The sequence below is a fragment of the Elephas maximus genome, chromosome 20, assembly GCF_024166365.1.
Source record: "Elephas maximus indicus isolate mEleMax1 chromosome 20, mEleMax1 primary haplotype, whole genome shotgun sequence".
Lineage (NCBI taxonomy): Eukaryota > Metazoa > Chordata > Mammalia > Proboscidea > Elephantidae > Elephas > Elephas maximus.
The window spans coordinates 37,676,029-37,699,600 of NC_064838.1; the positions used below are offsets into that span (position 1 = coordinate 37,676,029).

The window sequence follows — 23,572 nt, forward strand, 5'->3', positions numbered from 1 at the left end:
AAGTACAGAGGCCAGGACTTCAGTACATATTATGGCGGGACACAATTCAATCCATAACACTCACCATGTGCCATACTTCCTTCTAGGCAAAGTTTCTGCTCTCACGGAGTTTGTTCTCTAGTGGGAGAGACACAAGTAAGATGTTTTCAGACAGCAGTAAGTGCCGTGAAGAAGGCATTCAGGGTGGGGGTTGCATTGAAGGTGGTCAAGAAGACCTGTCTGAGAAGTGATCTTTGAATCTGGGCAGAGCGTTCTGGTAGACAAGACAACTCCAGAGGGGAAAGGAGGAAGGGAGTGAACTTAGGGTGTTCTGGAGGTAGAAGTAGAGTCAAGATAGCTAGAAAGAGTAGTAGTAAGGCCATGCAAGAGCTTGTAGGTGGTGGCAAACAATTTGGACTTTATTCCAAGTGCAGCAAAAGCACTTTGAAGGGTTCTAACCAGGGCAGCTTTCGCACGTGTATCCTTAGAAGCAAGGAAGGCCAGACTTCAGCTAGCTTACTTTGGACATGTCATTAGGAAAGGCCAGTCACTAGAAAAAGACATCGTGTTTGGTAAAGTAGAGGGTCCACAAAAAAATGAGAGAAGCCCTCAAGGAGATGGATTAACACAATAGCTACAACAGTGGACTCAAACGTACCAGTGGTCACGAAGTCGATGCAGGACTGGGCAGCATTTCTTTCTGGTATACGTAAGGTCACCGTGAGCTGTGGCCAACTTGATGGTAACTGTCAACAGCAATAAACCAGGGCAGCAACGTGCTCTTCACGTGTTAAGATGAGTTGGGCTACTGTGGACAATGGACCATACAGGGAAGAGGAAGGCGGCTAGGGATGTCCATGCCGGCAGTGGTGTGGCTGGAACCTGGATGAGGGGGTGTGAAGTGGGCCAGTAGACAGGCAGCCAGCCATCTTCATCATCAGAGAAGCTCTAGGTTTGGATTTGGGTAAAGCTAAAGTAGTGGTTCTCGAATATTTTCATCTGCAGACCCTTTTACTCTTAAAACATTGTTGAGAAACCCAAAGAACATTTTATGTGGGTTATATCTATCAGTTTACCAAATTATAGATTAATACTGAGAAGAATGTTAAACATTTGTTAATTAACTCATTTAAACTTAGTATATGTTAACAGAAATAATACATTTAAGAAAATGTATTTCTCAAAACAAAAAAATTCAGTGAAAAGAGGCACTGTTTTTCCTTTTTGCAAATTTCTGGAAGATCTGGCGGAATAGAAGCCAGCTGGATTTCCGCACCCGCTTCTGGATTTAGTCTGTTGTGGTATCCCACATCTCATAGCCTCTGGAGAGACTGTTCATGAAAAAGGCAAATAACGTCTTTATATTACTATGAAAACAGTTTTGACCTTGAGACCTCCTGGAAGGGTCTTGGGAACCCCCAGGGGTCTGCAGACCACACTCTGAGTACCACTGCTCTAAAGAGAACCATCGTCAGTTAGCCAGGCAGAAAATGACAGTGGGATGGATTTGGGCAATTCCTGAGGGATCACTTAAGCTGTTTCCCTAGCAGGACCTTGCAGCTACTTGAAACCCCCTACTTGTATATGTATAGCTTACCAAAACCAAACCAAACCCAGTGCCGTTGAGTCGATTCCGACTCATAGCGACCCTATAGGACAGAATAGAACTGCCCCATAGAGTTTCCAAGGAGCACCTGGCAGGTTCAAACTGCCGACCCTTTGGTTAGGAGCCGTAGCACTTAACCGCTATGCCGCCAGGGTTTCCTGTGTATAGCTTATGCTGTCTTAAATTCCTATGTGCATGTGGGAGTTCAGAGTGAGGAACCAAGCTTGAGGAAGTTTTGTCTGTCATTGCACTGCTGTTAAACAGAAGCATGAGGACCCTCAAGGGGCGGTGGGGGGTGGGGAGACTGTTTCTCTTTCCATGTTACACAAGAGGACACAGAAGCATTAGCAGAAGCAGAATATTTGTTTTTTGGTTATAAATCTAATCTTTAACTCATATTTAAAGAAAAGTAACCCACTTTAACTAATGGCTAGCATTTAGCCACTGCGTACTTCAATCCCATCTGTTCAGGTGTGTATGTAGAACCTAATTACCCTATACAAGTAAAGTGAACAACGTGAAACTATTTGGGTTGTACTGGTGTTTGGCATTGTATTATTTTATCAGAAAGTTATTTTTATTTCTATGTAAAGTGTTATTTTATTCAACTAGGGCCAACTCTTTTTTTGCCATCCTTCTCCCTTCCCAGCACAAGTAAAACGTGTCATTATGTGATGACATCAATGCAAAGATGAACGACTTGTGGTCGAGTCGATTCCCGCTCATACAGACTTCATGGGTGCCAGGGTAGAACTGTGCTTCACAGGATTTTCAGTGGCTGATTTTTTGGAAGTACATCACCAGGCCTTTCTCCCAAGGTGCCTCTGGGTGGACTTGAATTGCCAGCCTTTCAGTTAGCTGCTGAGGATGTTAATAGTTTGCATCACCCAGGGGCCTCAATGCCAAGATACGGCTTACTCAATAAAAGTCACTTTACAGCCAGGACGACTGAGAAGCTCACTTTTTGTGGTGCAAGCAAAATCCACACTGCCCCCCCTTTTCACAGATTGCTTTCTGTATATATTTTTTTCTCAAATTAATATGGTTATTAATTTTATTGGGGAAAATCCAATAAGTAAAGCTTTTTGTTATTATACTCACATCAGCCTTCAATTAAGCTATGTGGTTTTTTAAGGAAAAAAGAAATATGGAAAAGCTATACAAATATTTTGTTTTTTACTGATTTAAACCAGTTTGTGACATTCATATTTCCTTAGATTTTTTTTTTTTTTAATTCTTAAAATTTGAACCATTTCTGTTAAAGATATGTGACCATTTTGATGATGATTTGGGATGAAGAGAAATCAATCTGTAAAGTCATTTTTCAAGATGTGGAATGATTTCTAATGAGTGCTTTCTACCTTGTCTGTTTTTAGGCATTCTTTCTTGTCTATGCTCTGGGATGTCTTAGCATTTACTATGAGCAGGTAAGATGTTTTATTTAGACACAAACCACTTAACATTTTCCTGATGTTAAAAGCAGTGTTATGGTGGGCATGGGTAGGGTGATGGTTGGACATAGTGAATGTCACTAAGTGTACGTGTGAAGAATGTTGAAATGGCAGGTGTTTTGTGTGTGTGTGTATTTACCGCACATTTAAAAAAAAAAAAAAAGCAATGTACGAATTCCCATATTGCTGGCATACAAATGTGCTTACTTCCGCAGAGTAAAATAGGAGTTTAATTTTTTCTCTAAGAGTTTTGGGTCCGAAATTGAGACTGTCCAGGCAAAAGCCAGCTTTTACCCTTTTAGATTGATTTCATTCCCAGAGACTAGGAGAAGAGCAATATTTTATATAATGATCAGGAAATCTTTATCAGAACAACACTGAAAATTAACAAAAAAAATAAGAGCTACCAATGTTTAGTACCTGCTGAGGGAAAGGCCACGTCTTCAGCATGGAACCTGCAGTACCTCGAATCCGTACATCCATCCACCTGGGAAGATTTTTACAGGTCAGGTAGCTGAGGCAGAGAGAAATTAATTAACTCACCCAAGGTCACACAGTTAGTATGGTTAGAAGTAATATTTAAAGCTATATCATGGTTATCCCAGTGCTTGGTTTTGTTTTTAACTTTTTTTATTACTATTGTTGTAAACATATAGAGAACACAACATTTGCCAGTTCGACATTTTTCGACTGTGCAATTCAGTAAAACCAATTATATTGATCATGTGCAACCATCACTAATAACCATTGCCAAATTTTCCATCACCATAAACAAAAACTCTATGTTACCTAAACAATGGTTCCTCCTACCCCCCCTCCCCCGCCCCTGGCAGCCACTCTTAAACTCTGATCTCTATACATTACCTAGTCTAGGTATTTCAAATTAGTGAGATCATACAATACTTGTCCTTTTGTGATTGACTGATTTCATAATGTTTTCAAAGTTCATCCGTGTTGTAAAGCCTGTGTTTGTGTTCTGTAGCCTGCTTTCTATAGAGGAAAGGTAGTCACACATGGAGTTAATTCCATTCCTTGCCTCTAGGTAGAGGAGCCAGGAGGCTGGGGCACACAGGTGGGAGGGAGACTTCTCACTGTATACTTACTGTGTTCTTGAATTTTGATCTGTGCAAGTAGAATACCTAGTCAACATAATTCTAATACAATTAAAATTAAAGAGCAAAAAGTAAGCAAAACAGTAAATAGAACAGAAAAAGTATATTGTATTCTGTTCCTGAGTATATAGTTTTATCACCCATCAAATTCTAATTACAAAAATCTTTTTCACAAGTATCTCAGTGGTTTGGGGGTGGGTATCTGGCTGACGGTGACTCCTTTTCCCAGATGGTGGCCATTCATAGTCCCACCCTGCCTCCTCTCCTGGGCCTTAGCTGGAATTTGTCAGAACATTCTGGTAACCTCCTAGCCACTACATAGAAACCCTAACATGTGAAAAATGTTGGGCTATCCGTATTGGAAATGTAGCCAGAATTCTCTCTGAGACGGTTGCTTGTTGGGGGGGCGGGGGTTGAGTGTTACTTGCAGGGGTATTTGGAGAATCCGCATATGCATGGAGTTCCCACCTAAGGAGCAATTGCAAAGAAAACACAAAAAACAACTCCCAACTGTGCTACGGTGAACTTTAGGTTAAGCCAAACTGAGCAAATCCCACCGAGCGATAGATTCTGACTGTTTTTCTAAGAGCTGAAACGAAGCAAACACTTTCAGAAACATACCTGGTTTGTTTTGTTGTTCTGTTTTATTTTTTTTATATATGTCAGAATGTTCTCTGAACCAAACCATTCTCAGTCTCTGTAAGTCCTTCGTTAAAAACAACATTCTCTTTAAGTAGATGAATTATTAATTCGTGCCACCTGATAACAGATTCTCTCCTTTCGAAGACTAGATGGAGCATCTTATAGAGTGGTGGGAACTTTTACAAAATGATTGCTGGTTTTTCTGAGCATAGCCTGACCTCCAGAAGCTACTTGTTGGGGATCTGTGGAGTCTTTGGAACATGCTGCCCCTCAGCTGTGGTGAACTGCTTACACTGAACACCCTGGCACATACCAGCTCCTCTGCCTAGAATATTCTTTTGCACCCCAACGACACTCACCTCCTCCAAGACCCTGCACCACCACCCCTTCCACTGAGCTATACTTCTTTCTCATTCCCAAATGTTGCTTTCTTGGGGAAGCCTTTCTAAGTTCTCTCAAGCAGTGCTGAGAGAAATATAAGGGGAGCCACATGTATAATTTTATATTTTCTGGTAACCACATTAGAAAGATTTTAAAAAAACAGATGAAATTAATTTTAATAATATAACCCAACATATCCAAAATTATTGACATATTTTACATTCTTCTTTTCATACTAAGTCTTTGAAATTGAGTGTGTAATTCAGGCTTCCAGCACATCTTGGTTCAGACAGCCTCATGGGCCAGGTGGCTGCCACATTGGACAGTACAGGGCCAGCTCTTCTAGTTAAACCTCTCCCTTCCGGGAACCATGCTTGTTTTATATTGACTGTTATACCACCATGTCTAATATAGCTGTTGATTCACCGGCCAAATGATTAGGGAATAAACCTATAATAATGCCTTTTTAAAAATTTGTTTAATAATAAAACATTTCCCCACTCAACATTTTTTACATGTCCATTTCCAAATTATTCCCCCACCGTAAATAGAAGCTCAGACCGCCTTAAGCAATGATTCCCCATACCTCTCCCTCTCACCCCAGGTAACCACTAATAAGCTTTGGCATCTGTATATTTGTCTACTACATATAAGTGGGACCGTTACAATATTTGTCCTTTGTGTCTAACGTGTTTCACTGAACATAACGTTTTCAAGGCCCATCCATGTTGTAGTGTGTGTCAGGACTTCATTTTTCTTTATGGCTGAGTAGTATTCCATTGTATGTATATACCACAATTTGTTTATCCATTCATCTGTTGATGGACATTTAAGTTGTCTCCACCTTTTGGCTATTGTGAATAATGCTGCAATGAACTTTTTTTTTTTTTAATAACTTTAGGAGCCTCTAACGATAGTGAAGCTCTGGAAGGCTTTCACTGTAGTTCAGCCCTCATTCAGGACCACGTACATGGCCTACCATTACTTTCGAAGCAAGGGCTGGGTACCCAAAGTGGGACTCAAGTATGGAACAGACCTATGTAAGTAACTCTTGGCTTGTTGGACCTGAAAACAAGGGTTTGTATCAGATGCTGGGGTGAAATTGAATTGGTTATATGTACTGTTGCAGCTCCTTTTTAAGAAAGGTTCTTCTCTCTGGCTAAGATAAGAATATTGGATATATGGATTGAGGTCAAGAGGTAGTCCACAAGGACAGAAAAGTCAATCTACTGAGAATCCTCTAAGTCGAAGCTTGCAGCCCCAAATCAGGTTTATCCTCTTGTTTGCTTTATAACCTTAGGAAAGAGTTCTACCCCGTACCCCCAGACTCATTAGCTATATGATTTAGGGCCGTCCCTTATTCTCTAGGCCTTAGTGGCCTCATCTGACAAGTGAGAATAATAATAATAAACTGTAATAACAGTCAGGCTGTCCTTTATGGAGCACTTACCATGTGCTAAGCATTGTATTGAGTGTTTTACATTCGTTGTCTCATTTAACCCTTATAGCAGTACTTTTGTTGGGTACCCTTAGTAGACTCTCTGTTCTGATAGGAAGACCACAGTTTTGAGAGAATGGGTCGTTTGCCTGTGATAGTCTCCAAGGCCAGTAACTTCCAGAGCTGGGCTTTGAATCACAGAGCTTGTGTTCTTAGAAACTTTTCTTTGGTACTGCCACCCCGATCTCATTTGCTTAAAGTGGGAAGTCTGGGCCAGACGATCTCCTCATTCAGCAAGTAATTCCTGAAGGTTCACTATGGGCAGGTCCTGTTGTAGGTGCCAAGAATACAGAAGTGAACAAGACAAAAAGCTGCTTTCATGGGGTTTACATCTGATGGGGGAGACAAACAAATAAATATGTAATGTAGTTTCAGGGACTGATAGATGCTATAAGAAAAATAAAGCAGGGTAAAGGATAGAGAAAGTTCCCAGATGATGCAAATGGTTAACTCTTAGCTGCTAACTGAAAGGCTGGAGGTTCGAGTCTACCCTGAGGTACCTCCAAAGAAAGGTCTGACAATCTACTTCTGAGAGTCAGCCATTGAAGACCCTGTGGAACACAGTTCTACTCTGACACACCTGGGGTCTCCATGCGTCGGAATTGACTTGAAGGCAACTGCTTAATGGTGATAGTGAGTGAAGGGAGTTAGTTAGAAACGGACTCTGAAAAGGGTGGTATTTTAGCCCAGACGTGAATACAGTGAGGGAGCAAGGCACATGAGAATCTGGGGAAGAACATGGCAGCTCAATGAACAGTAAGCACCAAGGCCCTGAGGCAGGAGTCAGCTCATCAAGTTTCAGGAACAGCATGAGGACAAGTGTGGCTGGAACTGAGAGATCCAGGGAATATGGTGTGAGGCAATGTCTGAGAGCTGGTCGGAGGTTCTGTCATGCAGGGCAGGGCAAAGTCACAGGTGTTGCTCTGGTGATAGGAAGTCTTGGGAAGATTTTGAGCAGAGGAGTAGTGTGAAATGACCTAATTTTACAGGACCTTCTGCCTGCTGTCTTATTGATAGACTGAAGGGGCCCTCTTAGTGACCTAATGCTGCTATAACAGCAATATCACAGGTGGCTTTAAGGAACAGTAATTTATTTCCTCACTCTTCAGGCGGCTAGAAGTCCAAGTTCCAGGTGTGGCTCTAGGTGGAAGCTATTTTTTGTCTATTTTAGCTTCTCTTGTTGTTGTTGGTTGCCATCAAGTTGATTCTGATTCATGGCAATCCCATGTGCGCAGAGTAGAACTGCTCCATAAGGTTTTCAAAGCTATGACCTTTTGGAAGCAGATTGTCAGGCCTTACTTCCAAAGCACTCCTGGGTGAGTTTGAACCACCGACCTTTCAGCTAATAGCCCAGCACTTAACCTTTTCTGCCACCCAAGGGCTTCTGTTTCAGCTTCTAGTAGCCAGCAATCCTTGGAGTTCTGGGCTTGTAGATTCATCTGCCTGCATCTCAGACAGCATCTTTCTTCCTTGTATGCACTCATATCTCTGAGTCTGTGCTGTCGTTTATATCACCCAAAAGTGATGAGGTTTAGGGCCCACCGTACACTGACCTGGCCTCATTGACATAACAAAGAAAACCTGTTTCTAAATGGAATTACGTCCACAGGTATAGAAGTTAGGATTCCAATGCATACTTTGGGGGGACACAGTTCAGTCCATAACGGGGGCAAAGATGGAAGCAGAGAGACTTGTTAGGAAGCTGTTGGAGGAGTAATCCTGGAAAGGTTTGATGGTGGCTTGAATCAAGGTGGTAGCAGTGTGTCACAGTTGTTAGTTGCTGTCGAGTTGGTTCCTACTCATGGCGACCTTAGGTATTACAGAGCAAAATGTCGTCCGGTCCTGTGCCATCTTCATCATCGCTAGTGTGTTTGAGTCCATTGTTGTGGCTATTGTGTCAATCCCTCTCATTGAGGGTTTCTCTCACCTTCGCTGACCCTTGATGTTACCAACCATGATGTCCTTTTCTAGCAGTTGGGCTTTTCCTGAGGACATGTTCAAAGTAAGTGAGCCAAAGTCTCACCATCCTTGCTTCTAAAGAGTATTCTGGTTTTATTTCTTCTAAGATTAGCAGTGTAACCAGTGGGGAGTGTGTATTCTGGTTATACTTTGAAGATGGGACAGCGCAGACTTGCTGGTGACTTGTACGTGGGATTTGAGGGTAACAGAAGGATCAGGGATAAGTCCTAGTTGTTTGTCTTCCTGTCTTGAACATACTGAGTCAAGTGAAGATATTGAGAAGGTAAATAGAGAATTCTGGAGCACAAGAGAGCCCTGAGATACAAAATCGGGAGTTGTCATTGTATAAGTGGAGTTGACAGCCACAGGCCTGAATAAAATCACCTTGGAGTAAGCATAGATCTTTGGAATCCCTTCCAGCTCTAGGATAAGGACTTTGCTAAGTCATTGAAATGATTTCCACATCTGTCAAGTGAGGCTGCTTTCTGGGGACTATTCACAATTGTTAGAGTCAAACAAAAATTTCATGGTATTTGAGAAGACCTCATAAGAAGTCTTGGCCCTTAAGTTCTCTTAAGCTGTCACATAATTGTTCCATGTATGTCCAGCCTTTTGAAATACCAAAAGAAAGTCTGCTCAGTCTTTAAACTCTTTAAATGCTTTCCAATAGAGTGTTCTTAACTTGGAATCCCAGGGTGGTCTTCAGGAGCCCTAGAATCCCCTGAAATTTTATGCAAAATGTTGTGTTTTTACATCAGTGCATTTTTCTGGTCCAAGAGTCTGTAGCTTTCACTAGATTCTCAAAGGGGGCAAGCGATCCAAAATAAGGGGTGAGGATCGGCCATTCTGCAGCATAAAGGGTTCCTTTTGGTTTCTTCCGTGCCTGAGTTTCAGGTGCAGATACCCTACCCTGGGGTCACCACACAAACCAGCGGCATTAGCTTGAGATTACCGTGCTGGGTTTCCAGATAACCAGGTTGGCCGTGGGTCAGGTTGTTTAAGTAAGTGATGAGCCTGTTTCATTTCTCTTTATTGGCTTCCCGCCCTGCTCTCCTTTTCATGTTACTGTAAGAATAGCCGCTTGGTGTTAATGCTTGGCAGGTCTTCTCCAGTGCTCTCACATAGGGGTGAAACCAGAGTACAGTTTCCCAGTTGACAAGACTCTGATGATGCATTAAGATGGCGGCATGGGGTAACTGAAAGAGAGCTCTTTGGGTTCACAGCCCGCTCTACCTCTTACTGCCTGCATGACCTCAACAAGCTATTTGATCTCTCCAAGCCTTCTCTTATAGATTGAATTGTGTTCCCCCAAAATTGTGTCAATTTGGCTAGGCCACAGTTCCCAGGATTTTGTGATTGTCTACCATTTTGTGATCTGATGTGGGATTATTCTATGCTCTGCTAACCTCTATGATGTTAATGAGGCAGAATTAGAGGCAGTTATGTTAATGAGGCAGGACTCAAGCTACAGGATTGGGTTGTATCTTGAGTCAGTCTCTTTTGAGATATAAAAAAGAATCTAGCAGAGAAGAGAGGGACCTCATTACCACCAAGCAAGAAGAGCCGGGAACAGGGTGCGTCCTTTGGACCTGGGCTCTCTGCACTGAGAAGCTCCTAGACCAAGGGAAGATTGATAATACGGACCTTCCCCCAGAGGCAACAGAGAGAGAAAGCCTTCCCTGGAGCTGGTACCCCAAATTTGGACTTCTAGCCTCCTAAACTATGAAAGGATAAACTTCTCTTTGTTCAAGCCATCCTCTTGTGGTATTTCTGTTATAGCAGAACTAGATAACTAAGACACCTTTATTTGCTAACCATATAATATGAACAACAACGTCTTTTTAAACCAACCGTGAGAAATAAATGAGAGGATAATATGCTTAGAAGTCACTCAATAAAGGCATCTTTTCCCTACAACTTTTCATTTTCTGTGGTCAAGCCATATTTGTGGATAAGTAGGGAGAACTTATTAATTTAAAAATAAACTGTCCTATAAGGAAGGATGAATGGGCAGATGGACAGATAGATAGAAGAATGGGTGAGTGGGGGGATGGATGGATGGATGGGACGGGTGGGTGGGTGAACAGACAGATGGAAGAATGGGTGAGTGGGAGGAGATGGATGGATGGATGGGTGGGTGGATGAACAGACAGATGGAAGAATGGGTGAGTGGGGGGATGGATGGATGGATGGACGGGTAGGTGGATGAACAGACAGATGGAAGAATGAGTAGATGGATGAGGAGATTTGAAGGGAAGGGGAGGGAGAGTGGGAGGAAGGAAAAGAAGTAAACTGTGTATTTCACAACTCCCTAGAGGTCTTGGCCCCAGTTGAAGTATATCATCTATTTCTAGTCATTTGTATAATTAGCATGAGACCAGGTCTCCAATGTAAGCGTGGGGTTAAGACTGGCCCAGCGGCAACATTTAGGGTGTCTTCACATTGCCTGCTTTGGCAAAGTTCAGGAAAAATGTTAGCCTGAGAAACGAAGATCAGCTTCCTAAACTTTACCTCTTCCCCAGACTTGGCTGCATGGTGCTTGCTGATTTTTTTTAAATATTATCTTAATTTTGAAGGCCAGTGACCTAATCACATGTACCCCAGAACTGCCAACACAGGTTAAACCCAGGACAGCCTCTCTTAATCATTTCTCCTTACAGAAGTAATGACTCCAGATAAAGGGCCATTATGAAAGTCACATCTTATCAAGAAAGCGCTTCCCTTGAATAAACTTTGTCAGTCAAATTTTATTCCAGGAGCAGTACTTGGAAAAAGTGACATGGAATCAAAATCAAGTGCACTTGCCAAGCTAGGTGATCTTGATCACCTACTTTGAAAGCTAGACTAGCAGCCAGGAGGGAGCCCTACCTCGTATTCTCCACTCACAAGTTTGCATGGCTACCCAGCTCCTATGTCGAGCCAGGTGCCTTGCCCAGGTGCTTTTCTTCTCTTGCCTCATGTGATCTTCACACTGCTAGGAGGCAGGTAGTATTAGCCTCATGTTATAGCTGCAGAAATTGAGGCTTAGAAAAGGTTAGGTAAGTTACCTAACCATCACCCATATGTCAGTTTGTCATACTTGGGTGGCTTACATGTTGCTGTGATGCTGGAAACTATGCCACTGGTATTTCAAATACCAGCAGGGTCACCCATGGTAGATAGGTTTCAGCAGAGCTTCCAGACTAAGACAGACTAGAATGAATAGCCTGACAATCTACTTCCAGAAATTAGCCAATGAAAACCCAGTGGATCACAGCAGAATATTATCTGATACAGATGAGGCCCCTAGGTTGGAAGGCATTCAAAATACACAGCGGCTGCAACAGTAGATTCAGACATGAAAATGATCATGAAGATGGTGCAGGACTGGGCAGTGTTTCATTCTGTTGTACATGGGGTCGCCATGAGTTGGAGCTGACTCAACAACTAATAGCAAGTTGCATATTGTCACACACAACTAGGGCGTCTGGGCCCAAAGCTCGAAGTGCTCTCCACTACACCTGACTAGTATTGCTAGCCAAGAAGCTAAAAACCAATTTGGGATTTGTATTTTTATCTTAAGCAGGCAATTTGGTTGAATTAATTTGGTTTGGCTGAAAGGTCTAGTCACTCCTATGCCTCTTTTCCACCCCACTCCAGTTTTTGTGAGTTCTCAGCTCCCTGCAAATTAGAAGTCTCAAAACAGAAGTGGAATGACAGAAGCCATTTGAAGCCCACAGAGTTACAGGATTTCTGGAGTAGAAAGGCACCCTTACCAGTCCTAACATCCAGCCCCGAGTCTGAGAGCTGGTTCTGACACCAGGGGAGACAGCAGTGCAGCTCCGTGTCCACCTTAGAGTAAATGGGATGTGTCTTCCTTCCAACTTCCTCTTTGGTTTTGTCCTAAACCACCTCTTGGCTTACTTTTCTAGTCAAACCTTTTAACTGTTTTTGTTAACATTTCCCACATTTGCACACATGCTACACTCCACCCATAAGGACTTGTGCAAGCAGCTCCTGAGAATAGGGACAGCCTCCTATATAACTGTAATATCATATAATACCTAAGAGAATGAAAATTAATTCAGTTAAGATCATCCAAATATGCAGTCCATATTTAAATCTTCCCATCTTTCCCCAAAATGTTTTTTGTAGCTATTTGTTTTTTTATTTTGAAGTTTTTTTCTGGATACATGTTGCAGTCGAGGTCGATTGATCACATTTAGTTGTTATGTATCTCTTTTAGTTTCCTAGGGCTGCCCTGATACATTACCATGAACTTGGTGGCTTAAAGCAGCAGAAATATGTTCTCTCACAGTTCTGAAGGCCAGAAATCCAAAATCCAGGTGTTGGCTGGGCTGCTCCCTCTGAAAGCCCTCAGGGAGAATCCGTTCCTAGTCTTTTCTAGCTCATGATGGCCCCGGGTGTTCCTTGGTTTGTGGCCATATAAAATGATGGTGTCAGACCTTGTCTAACTTCAGGGGGGATAATGCGAGTCAAGATCAGCCCCAGGCTGATCTCTATGAGGTAGAGGTCAGACAACCGCCACTCTCCAAACTTTTTACCAATTCTGACATCAGCCGTCCCTCCCACAGCATTCTCTACTTCTGCTTCAAACAGCTACTGGGTTTGATAATTCTGTGTGGCAATGGCCACACAGAATTCAGACCATACTTACAGCTAAGTTGTTTATTAAGGAACAGGGTACAACTTGGGATTAGATCAACAGGCTACAACTCAGAAATCAGGATCAGGGAGCATGTCGGCAAAGTCTCCCTTCTTCAGTGCAGGATAGCTCCTTCAAGCCTCCTGTCTCAGGACAGGCTCCTTTCGGCCCCCTCAGGACAGGCTGCTCTTGGCCCTGCCATCTGCTGCCGCCAGCTCTGCTGCTGGGCCCCTTCTGGACCTGTCGCCATCTCCAGTGTTATAGCTCTTGACCCGTGTGCCTTAGTTATCAAATGCTGCTATAACAGAAATACCACAGGTGAATGGTTTGAACAAAGACAAATTTATTCTCTCACGGTCTAGGATCCTCAAAGTCCAAATTCAGGGTGCCAGCTCCAGGAGAAAGCTTTCTCTCTCTCTTTCAGCTGTGGGGAAAGGTGCTTATCATCAATCTTCCCCAGTCAAGGAGCTTCTCAGTGCAGGGATCCCAGGTCCAAAGGATGTGCTATTCTCCTGGCTCTTGTTCCTTGGTGGTATGAGGTACCCATGTCTCTCTGCTTGCTTCTCTTATATCTCAAAAAAATTGACTTAGGATACATCCTAGCCAAGTTGGCACATATTTTGAAGGGACACAATCCGATCCATGATATTCTACCCTTTGGCCCCCGCAAAGTTCATGTCCTTGCCATGTGTAAAACATAATCACCCCATCATATACCAAAAGTCTTAAATCAACTTCAAGTCCAAAATCCAAAAATTCCTCTTTACCTATGTAATCTAGAATACAAGTTATCTGCTTCCAAATTATGTTCGTGGAACGGGTACAAGGTAGATATTTCCATTACAAATGGGAGAAATTGGAGGGAAAGAAGGGATAACAGGCACCAAGCAAGTCAACAGAACACATTACATTAGCCCTCAAGGCTTGAAAATAATCCTCTGTTCTCTGAGACCATTTAGGCAATCGTCCTGCCCTCCAGACTCTACGAGTCAGCCACACTGTCCAGATTCTGTGTGAAAGCCCCTTGATCCTGGGCTTCAGCTCCAACTTGCTGGCCCACTAGAGTGGCAACTCCGCTCCCTCAAATTTGGGCAGCCCCATTCTCCTAGTCCTTCTGAGTGTCAGCTCCACCCTTTGAAACTGAGGCAGCTCTGCTTCCTGTGTTCATCTCTTCAGCTTCTGCTTACTGGTTCCTTGGCCTCTCGGCCCCTCAGGCCTCACCACCTGCCTTCCTCAGGCAAGTGTTCCACAGCTCTTTAGCTCCACCGATAAGTGCCTGGAGGTACCCGACTCTGCCAGTAAACTTGAGCCCGAAGGCACTCAGCTCTCTTGCTCCACAAGTCGGCAAGCCTAGCTCCACCAGTAAATGCCCAAAGGCACCCCACTCCACTGGGAAGCCTGTGCAAAGGCAGTCAGCTCTCTCACTCCGTGGGACAGCTCTAGTGCCATCTCACACTGGTCTCCAGGTTCTGCTGCTTCTTGCCATCTGTGACATCTCCAGTGTAACAGCTTTCCCCACTTCCTTCTGAGTCCTCACCAGAATTGTCTTTGACATCCATAATTCCACCAATAGTTTTCTTCAAGGCAATCTTAAAACTCTTCCATCCTCTACCTGTTCAGTTTCAAAACTGCTTCTACATATTTAGATACCTGTTAGAGCAGCACCTCACTCTCCCAGTACCAAATTCTGTCTTAGTTATCTAGTGCTGCTATAACAGAAGTACCCCAGGTGGATGACTTGAACAAAGAAAAATTTATTCTTTCACAGTCTAGGAGGCTTGAAGTTCAAATTCAGGGTGCCAGCTCCAGAGGAAGGCTTTTTCTCTTTCTGTCGGCTCTGTGGGAAGGTCCTTGTCATCAATCTTTCCCTGGTCTAGGAGCTTCTCAGCACAGGGACCCTGGGTCCAAAGGATGTGCTATTCTCCTGGCTCTTGTTTCTTGGTGGTATGAGGTCCCCATGTCTCTCTGTTCACTTCTTTCTTTTATGTCTCGAAAGAGATTGACTTAAAACGCAGCCTGATCTTGTAGATTGAGTCCTGCTTCATTAACATAACTGCCTCTAATCCCGCTTCATTGACATTATAGAAGTAGGATTTACAACACATAGGAAAATCACATCAGATGACAGAATGATGGGCAGTCACACGATACTGGGAATCATGGCCTAGCCAAGTGGATACGCATTTGGGGGACACAGTCCAATCCATGACACCATGTTACAGCTCCTTTAGAAGATTCCTTGCCTCTTCTTTCTGTGCTTCTACCCTCTTCCTTCTTCTTTCTCCTTCTTCCTGCTGCTGCTTTTCCTGCTCTTACTGTCCAAAAACCCCTGTGGGGTTGGCTGCTTATATACGCAACTCCTTGTAAATTGTAAGACATGGCCCCTCCCAGTGGAGGGGAGGGGAGACCACAAACCGACCAATCCCTTCCCGATGGGCCACAGACACTTCATTTGCATAGTCTATTGATCAGTCTCCTGCAAGATGTGTACAATTACAGGGCTGGCTACAGCCCAGGACCAGACAAAAAATATCAAACCAAGTTGTTCACAGCTTACTCAGGAAATGCAACAAACCCCCTGGGGTAGAAAACTAGAGTTCAGGGGAAAAATCTCTCAAACTGTTTCTCCAAAGAATCAAGGGAAAAGGCCTCCTTAAGGAACTCTTTTCACTACACGGGCACAGTACATCGTTGCTCTCTGCCTCCCTGGTCACATTGCTGCCACCCCCTTTTTTTTTTTTAATTCTTGAAATTCTCCTCCTCTTTTGTCTTCTTAAATTCCCCTCTGTTGTTCTCTTTATAAGGATCCAGGATGATCTCATCTCACAGTCCTTAATCACATCTGCAAAGATCCTTTTCCCAAATAAGGTCACATTCACAGGTTCCAGGATAGCACGGGCATATCTGGGGGAACACCACTCGACAGACGGAAGTCTCTTTTACTCTGAAATTACCCCACCACCACCACCTTCTTTTTTGTCTGTTTTTTATGACATTGACTTTTTTGAAGAGTCTTGTAAGGTGCCCCACATTCTGGGTATGTCTGGTTTTCTCATCGTTAGACTCACGTTCATCTTCTCCCGGCACTCACAGGTGATAGGAGAACTCATCAGACCACACTGGGAGGACATGGTATCAGGACATCCTACTGCTAGTGAAGCTGAGTTCGATCACTTGGCTAAGGTGACCATTGTCCGATGTCCATTGTAAAATTATATTTTTCCTTTTGAAATTTATAGGGTGATACTTTCAAACTGTATGCATATCTGGTTCCCCACCATGATGATTGCTGCCTGAATGAATGATCACCATTTTCTAATTCTGTCATCCGTCTACAACTCTTAGCTGACATTGATTTGTAAGGAAGAGCTTTCCTCTTTCTCCCCCCTGTACTTTCAAACTTTATTTTTTAAATGTGCAATACTTCTCAGACTTCTGAAGCATTCATCTTTCTACTTGGGAGGCATTTTTGTTAAAAAAAAAAAAAAAAATTTTTTTTTTTTTTTTCATTTTTCCCTCCGGGTACATATCATCATTGTAATTACTATTATTATGGATAACTTTTTTGAGCACTTACTGTATGTGAGACACTATGCCAAGACTTCTACATAATAAAGAAATTGAAGCGCAGAAAGTTATTACATGGTCTTGGCACTGCTGAGATTTCAGCTCAGGTCTGTCTGATGCCAGCGTTCATGCTTTTAACTCCTAAGCTATACCACCCTCGATTTGTTGTTGTTGTTAGCTGCCATTGAATCAGCAGTTGGCTCCGACTCATGGCGACCTTGTGTATAACAGAACAAGACATTGCTCGGTCTTGTGCCATCCTCACGATTGTTAGTATGCTCTCGAGACCATTGTTGCGGCTGTTGTGTCAGCCCATCTCATTGAGGGTTTCCTTGGTGATCTTCTACCAACCATGATGTCTTTTTCTAGCATAATTAATCAGAAATGACCTGGCTTTGTGTATATGGGCTGCTTTCAAACTGAGCAAATATTCCAAGAGTATATTATATTAAAGATGTGTAATTTGATCATACATAGTAGCATTTTGGGGCTAGAAAAGAACTTAATTTTCCCTGATGTCTTCATTTTATCCTTTTGGAAACTGAGGTTCAGAGAAGTTAGTAACTTGCCTGAAGTCACACAGCTAAGAGCTGCAGAGATTAGATGGGAAACAACACTCCTGAGTTTCATTTTCATTCCCCACTATGATTCCTTCCACTGCGTTGCATCTCAGAAAATTGAGTATATGTATGTTTGCGTGTTTATTTACATTTGTTCCCTTATGCAGTGAATTTGAGCTGACTTGCCAAGTAGCTTAAATACAATTTAAATAGGAAATGTAGCAATAAAAAGGAGAAGTGACCGTGGAAAACATAGCCTAGAAAAACAAGACTAGGTGAAGGGTTCCAGTGTCGTTCATGAGGTCCTCTGCAGCACTAAACTCATGCTACGCATTTGACTCAGAGCTGCATTTGATACGCATTTGACTCAGAGCTGCATTTGACTCAGAGCTTCGTGAGCCAAAAGGGAAAAGCTTGATGAGTTACAGGATTGATTATTCCTAAAAAGAAACAGTATATCAATTCTTCAAAAGAAACAAAGCTTTTCCTGAACTCTCCTGCCTGGGCTTTTTGCAGATGGGATAGCTAAGAGCTTACTATGTAATTGTGTGTTAGTTAGGGATATGCTAGCTGTAGTTACAGGTAATCCCCAAAATATCAGATAAGGTTTAACATAGTAGGGGTCCACTTTTGTTCACACGAAGTCCAAAATATGTGTCTCTGGGGACCAGGCCTTCTCCAAAAGGTGCCTCAGGAGCCTGGGCTGCTTTTCCTGGCTCTACAGTGTTCCACACGGGACTTCCTGGTTCACCCTCGAAAAGGAGCGAGCACAGGCTTTGCACATGGGAGAGTTCTACGGGCCAACATGGAAGTGACACATGGCACTACTGCCCATTGCACTGGCTAGAACCCAGACACATGCCAAGCCCAACTTCTCAGTAGACTGGAAACAGAATCTAGCCACATGCCCTGGAGGAGGAAGAAAGGGGTTTGGTGAGGGGCTAACCATTCCCTGCACAAATCAGGTGCCTCCAAAGGGTTCCCTGGAGAGCACGGATGGTGCAAATGGTTAACGTGCTCAGCTGCTAACTGAAAGGTCGCAGTTCTGGAAAATAAACCATTGAAAACCCTGTGGAGCACAGTTCTACTCTGACACATGTGGGGTTGCCATGAACTGGAGTCGACTGAACAGCAACTGGTATGATAGGTATGTAAAGGCTCCCAAGCATAGCACCAGATCCCACATGGCAGATTCTCGCCCCAGGCTCCTTCCGCAAGTGGCTCTTCCTGACTCCATAGAGGGCACTTCTCCTCTGTCAGAGGGCAGACTGATCCTGAATGGCACGTATGGTTCTATGATTTTTTTCCCACTTGACTTTGCATTTCTTAAAAATAGGCATGAGCCTTGTTCGTCTCTAGCACAAACACCTATCCCAGTACCCGGCCATAGTAGCCACCCAGACACTTTAAATTACATTAATTTGAAATGAGTAACAAAAATATTGCCCCGCATTATCTTTACGCTCTCACTCTGGATAGTATAACAAAGGAGGCGAGACAGGAATCCTTGTACTTGACTTTGGAATTCCTTGGTGGGGTGGAGGCAGGAGTGGGGTTATGGTTTTAGCAACAGATTTGCTTTACTAATTGAACTTTGCTTCTGGGGAAAAGAACAGTTTGAGTTTTAAAAATAAACCAGATTCCCAAAGCCAACTCTTCAGACAGGGATTGGACTGGACAGTGGGTTGGAGAGGGATGCTGGTGAGGAGTGAGCTTCTTGGATCAGGTGGACACTTGAGACTAGGTTGGCATCTCCTGCCTGGAGGGGAGATGAGAGGGTGAAGGGGGTTAGAAGCTGGCGAAAAGCACATGAAAAGAGAGAGTAGAGGGAGAGAGCAGGCTGTCTCATTAGGGGGAAAGTAATTGGGAGTGTGTAGCAAGGTGTATATGGTTTTTGTGTGAGAGACTGTCTTGATTTGTAAACTTTCACTTAAAGCACAATAAAAATTAAATCAATAAATCACAAAGCATATTGCAGAGTATCCACATACAAAGGGTGTTTGCCTCCCTTTGGAGAAGGAAAAAATAAATATTGTAAGCTTTTGATTTCAGTGACACATTTTCTTTTCTTTCTTTCTTTTTTTTTTTGCAGTGCTGTATCGGAAAGGCCCTCCATTTTACCATGCAAGGTTTGAAGCGATTTTTAAATCATGGCTTAAAGGGACAGAAGGAACTTTATGGCCTTTAATTTTATTGTCAGTGTCATAGAAACGAAATAATGTTCCTCTTGGCTTGATTGGGATAGGTACTCAATGCCTGTTATATATAAGACAATATGTAGGTTATGATATGTGTTTTAGTATTAAACATTGAGTAGATTACTGTGTGGAGCCCTGGTGGCACAATGGTTAAGAGCTGAGCTGCTAACCCACAGGTTGCAGTGCACATCCACCAGCCACTACTTGGAAGCCTTATGTGACAGTTCTACTCTGTCCTATAGGGTCGCTATGAGTCAGACTCAACTTGATGGCAGTGGGTTTTTGGTTAGATTACTACATAGTAATTGTTCACCTTAATATCAGTGAGCACTAGTTCCTAAGAGTGGGTGAATTTATAGCTGTCATGTTGGGGAAAATATTTATGTTCCTTTCCTGAAGTAAGTGTTGAAATCAGCCTGAAAGTTTATAACTTAAAGTGTAAGTTTTTCATTAATATTTTCTCAGTGGTAATCTAGGGGAATTTAGGAACAGATGATGTAAATTTTATTTTCTGTATCTTTGTTCTTGGTAGAACAAACAATATTCTCTTCTAAATGGGTTGACTTCATGCTTTTTATTTTTAAACTGCCCCTTTATGTGTTTTCCAGTTATTCCGTTATTATCGAGTTACTTGACGACCGATATGAAGGATCTCTTCGTAGACCTTTCAGTTGGAAGTCGCTGGCTGCCCTAAGCAGAGTTTCAGTCAATGTCTCTAAGGTAACAGAGCATCAGCTTTGGCATTCAAGTGTCACTAAGTGCCAGGGGGTTTTGTTTGTTTTAATGTGGCAGGATCAAAAAAGTCATTTGCGGACTTCTCTGACAGGGAACACAACAGAGAACCCCTGAGGGAGCAGGAGAACAGTGGGATAAAGACCTCAAATTCTCATAAAGAGACCAGACTTACTGGTCTGACTGAGACTGGAGGGACCCTGGAGGTCATGGTCCCCAGACCTTCTGTTAGCCCAAGACAGGAACCATTCCCAAAGCCAACTCCAGACAGGGGTTGGACTGGACTATAAGACAGAAAATGATACTGGTGAGGAGTGAGCTTCTTGGCTCAAGTAGACACATGAGACTATGTGGGCAACTCTGGTCTGGAGGGGAGATGTGAAGGCAGAGGGGGACAGGAGCTGGTTGAATGGACATGGGGAACACAGGGTGGAGAGGAGGAGTGTTGTATCTCATTAGCGGGGAGCAGCTAGGAGTACATAGCAAGGTGTGTACAAGTTTTTGTATGAGAGACTGACTTGATTTGTGAACTTTCACTTAAGGCACAATAAATTAAAAAAAAAAAAAAAAGTAATTTGTAGAAACTTAGTAGTGTTCCTGCCAGTGAAGTTCTGGAAGTATTGGGGTCTTTTGAATCCCGCCTATTGGGCTACAAGTTCTCCTGCCTCTTGCTGTACTTCATTGTTCCCTTCCACCCACCGGCGTGTGCTAAGCTGCAGGTATTTGGCTTTGGAGTTTCTTCTCTAGCGTTTCTTTACTGCAGGTTTTCTGTGGCAGTTTGCAAGCAGAGCCAGCACACGCTCAAACATGCACTCATACACACATTCACGAAGGGACAAAACCCAGGCACGTTTCTTTACAGGGTTTGCAGATCCCATGAAGAGAGAGGAAGGGAATTAATATCACTGCTGAACACTTTACGTGTGTTCTCTCACTGGAGCCTTACACCACCAGTTGCCGTGAAGTCGACTCTGACCCGTGGCAGCCCCGTGCGTGTCAGAGGAGAACTGCGCCTCATGGGGTTTTCCGTGGCTGAATTTTGGAAGCAGACCACCAGGCCTTTCTTCTTAGGAGCCTCTGGATGGACGAGAACCACCAACCTTTCGGTTAGCAGCTGAGTGCGTTAATCGTTCGTACCGCCCAGGAGTTTTGAACCTTATAGCCACCCTGTTATTATCGCTGTCCTAAGGATGAGAACTCGAAGGGCCATAGGTGTTGAGTGACTGACTCAGACCCCGCAGCTCACATGCAGAACTGGGACTGAAACCCAGGTCCAGCCGATCTTGCTTTATTACAGCCTGCTGCCATCAAGGAGAAGAGGGGATTCCATCCTGTACCAGGACTGTTAAGAATAAAAGCTTGATATGTTCTCTGTAGGTCAATAATTTGCTAACTGTAAACAGATGACGGGTCCTCCAGCTCTTTCTGCCGCTGCTACTGGAGGCATGGGGGTGGTGAGTCCAGAGAGCTGGCAGGGCCGGACGATGGCTGGTCGTGAGTGCAGGTGAAGTTTTTAGATTTTCACTTGTTGGAAATAATGAGTGCACTATTTCTAGTATCTTGATGCTCATTTTATGGGACTTGTAGCATATAGTTCATATTTTAAATATTTAACTTCATAATCAACGTAACTATTTTATTTACATTCTCTTGTCAAGTCAGTGGTTACTAACGGGCAGGTCTTTAGTTGAAAACACGAGCCGTGGTTGTCATGTTCCTGGGAGAAGTGATGGCTTTTTGAGTTTCCTCTCTACCAGGTTCCCAGATGCACACGGTGAGAGGTGACAGAGGCTACCTGCCTGGCCTGCCCACCCACCCACACTTGCACTATTACTAAATATATGGAAAAATTTTTATTTCATTTCTCACTAGGAACTTATGCTGTGCTATTTAATAAAACCGTCTACCATGACTGACCAAGAAATGGAGTCACCAGAATGTATGAAAAAAATTAAAGTTCAGGTGGGTAAACTTGGAGACAAAGCAATGTCATCCCAAGGGCTGTACCTTATATTGTATCATCGGGAACATGCGATTCCACGAAAAGAAATGAGAACTGTCTTGCCTTGGCACAGAAAGCCTTCCCAGGCTTCATAAGCCTGCCTCTCACCTTCTCCCTGGTGACTCATTGGGCACACAGTCGATCCTGTGCCTCACTGGCCCTTACATCCCAACTGCTTCTTTAAGGGCATCGAACCTGGGCTCCATCTCCGTTGCTCAGCTGACAGCGCTCTCTTCAAGGCAGCCTGTGAGCCCCTCCTGACCAGGCCCAGAGACCAAAAGTGTCCCTGCAGATGCACTCCTTCCCTGGGATCCCTATCTGCCTCCTGGCGTTCTCTGTGGGGCACCGACGCTTGGGATGTTCTTTCATTTCTGTCTTTGAGTTTCAGTTGCCTTTTTGTTTTGCTTTGTTTCAGGAGGTGATTGTAAGTCGTTGGGTTTCTTCACGAGAGAGAAGTGACCAGGATGAACTTTAACGATCCCACACGTCTCGTTTCACTGACAAATATTTATTGAGCCTCCTACAGTATTCCAAGTTCTGGGCTAGGTAAAAAGTCCTTTTATTGTAACCGCCCATTATTAAAAAGTTTTAAAGGGCCTAGTGAAGAAAGGTGTTAGTGTTTTAAAAGATAGAATTGACACAGAGGAGAAGAACGACCCCTGGGCAGGACCTACGGTTCTGCGTCCCTGTTTGAGCCTACTGAGGCTCAATCCATCAAATGAGGAGGCTGAATGAGATGATTCCTGAGAGAACTCCTCCAGCCACAGAGGAATTTCTGTTACTCTCTGGTTTTACTTGAAAATGATAATAGTTTACATTGATACACGAATTCTACTCTGTAGTTTACAAAGCACTTTGATCCACAGGGTCCATTTGCTACACACATCTAGTTTGTTCCTGAAAGCATGTTGTAGAGTAAATTTAGGGGTTGAGAATCCTATATTCTATTATTTCAAATGGAAAAAATAATAATATATTCCAGCTCACTCAAGAACTTCATCCAGTTACTCAAACACTTAAAAAATCTACTGGACGTCTGCCAAGGACATCTGTGTCGTGTAAAGCATCAACGACCTAATTATTTAACTCTTCCCGAACTCATCGGTGGGCATGTTTGTGTCAGTATAAATACACAGTATCAGACAAAAACAACAGCTTACATCAGTGAACTTGTTGTAAAAGTAAGTGGTGAAATATGTTTGAAGGTACATAACGAATGCAGTTAACATTTAATAAAATA

The 23,572-nt window shown here is 43.2% G+C and overlaps 1 protein-coding gene across 7 annotated transcripts in view; it reads left to right on the forward strand.

The window, feature by feature from the left end:
- TSEN2 (tRNA splicing endonuclease subunit 2) overlaps positions 1 to 23,572 on the forward strand; it is a 58,135-nt gene extending 34,563 nt beyond the window's left edge. For 3 of the 7 annotated variants that reach the window (XM_049862520.1, XM_049862522.1, XM_049862521.1), the window contains exons 7-12: positions 2,962 to 3,012; positions 6,073 to 6,211; positions 19,493 to 19,529; positions 20,207 to 20,318; positions 22,203 to 22,292; positions 22,748 to 23,572. In XM_049862520.1, the coding sequence (XP_049718477.1) occupies positions 2,962 to 3,012; positions 6,073 to 6,211; positions 19,493 to 19,529; positions 20,207 to 20,318; positions 22,203 to 22,292; positions 22,748 to 22,807 (489 nt within the window). In that variant the 3' untranslated portion in view covers positions 22,808 to 23,572. The other 4 variants (XR_007514424.1, XR_007514425.1, XM_049862523.1 and 1 more) reach the window with 4 other exon arrangements.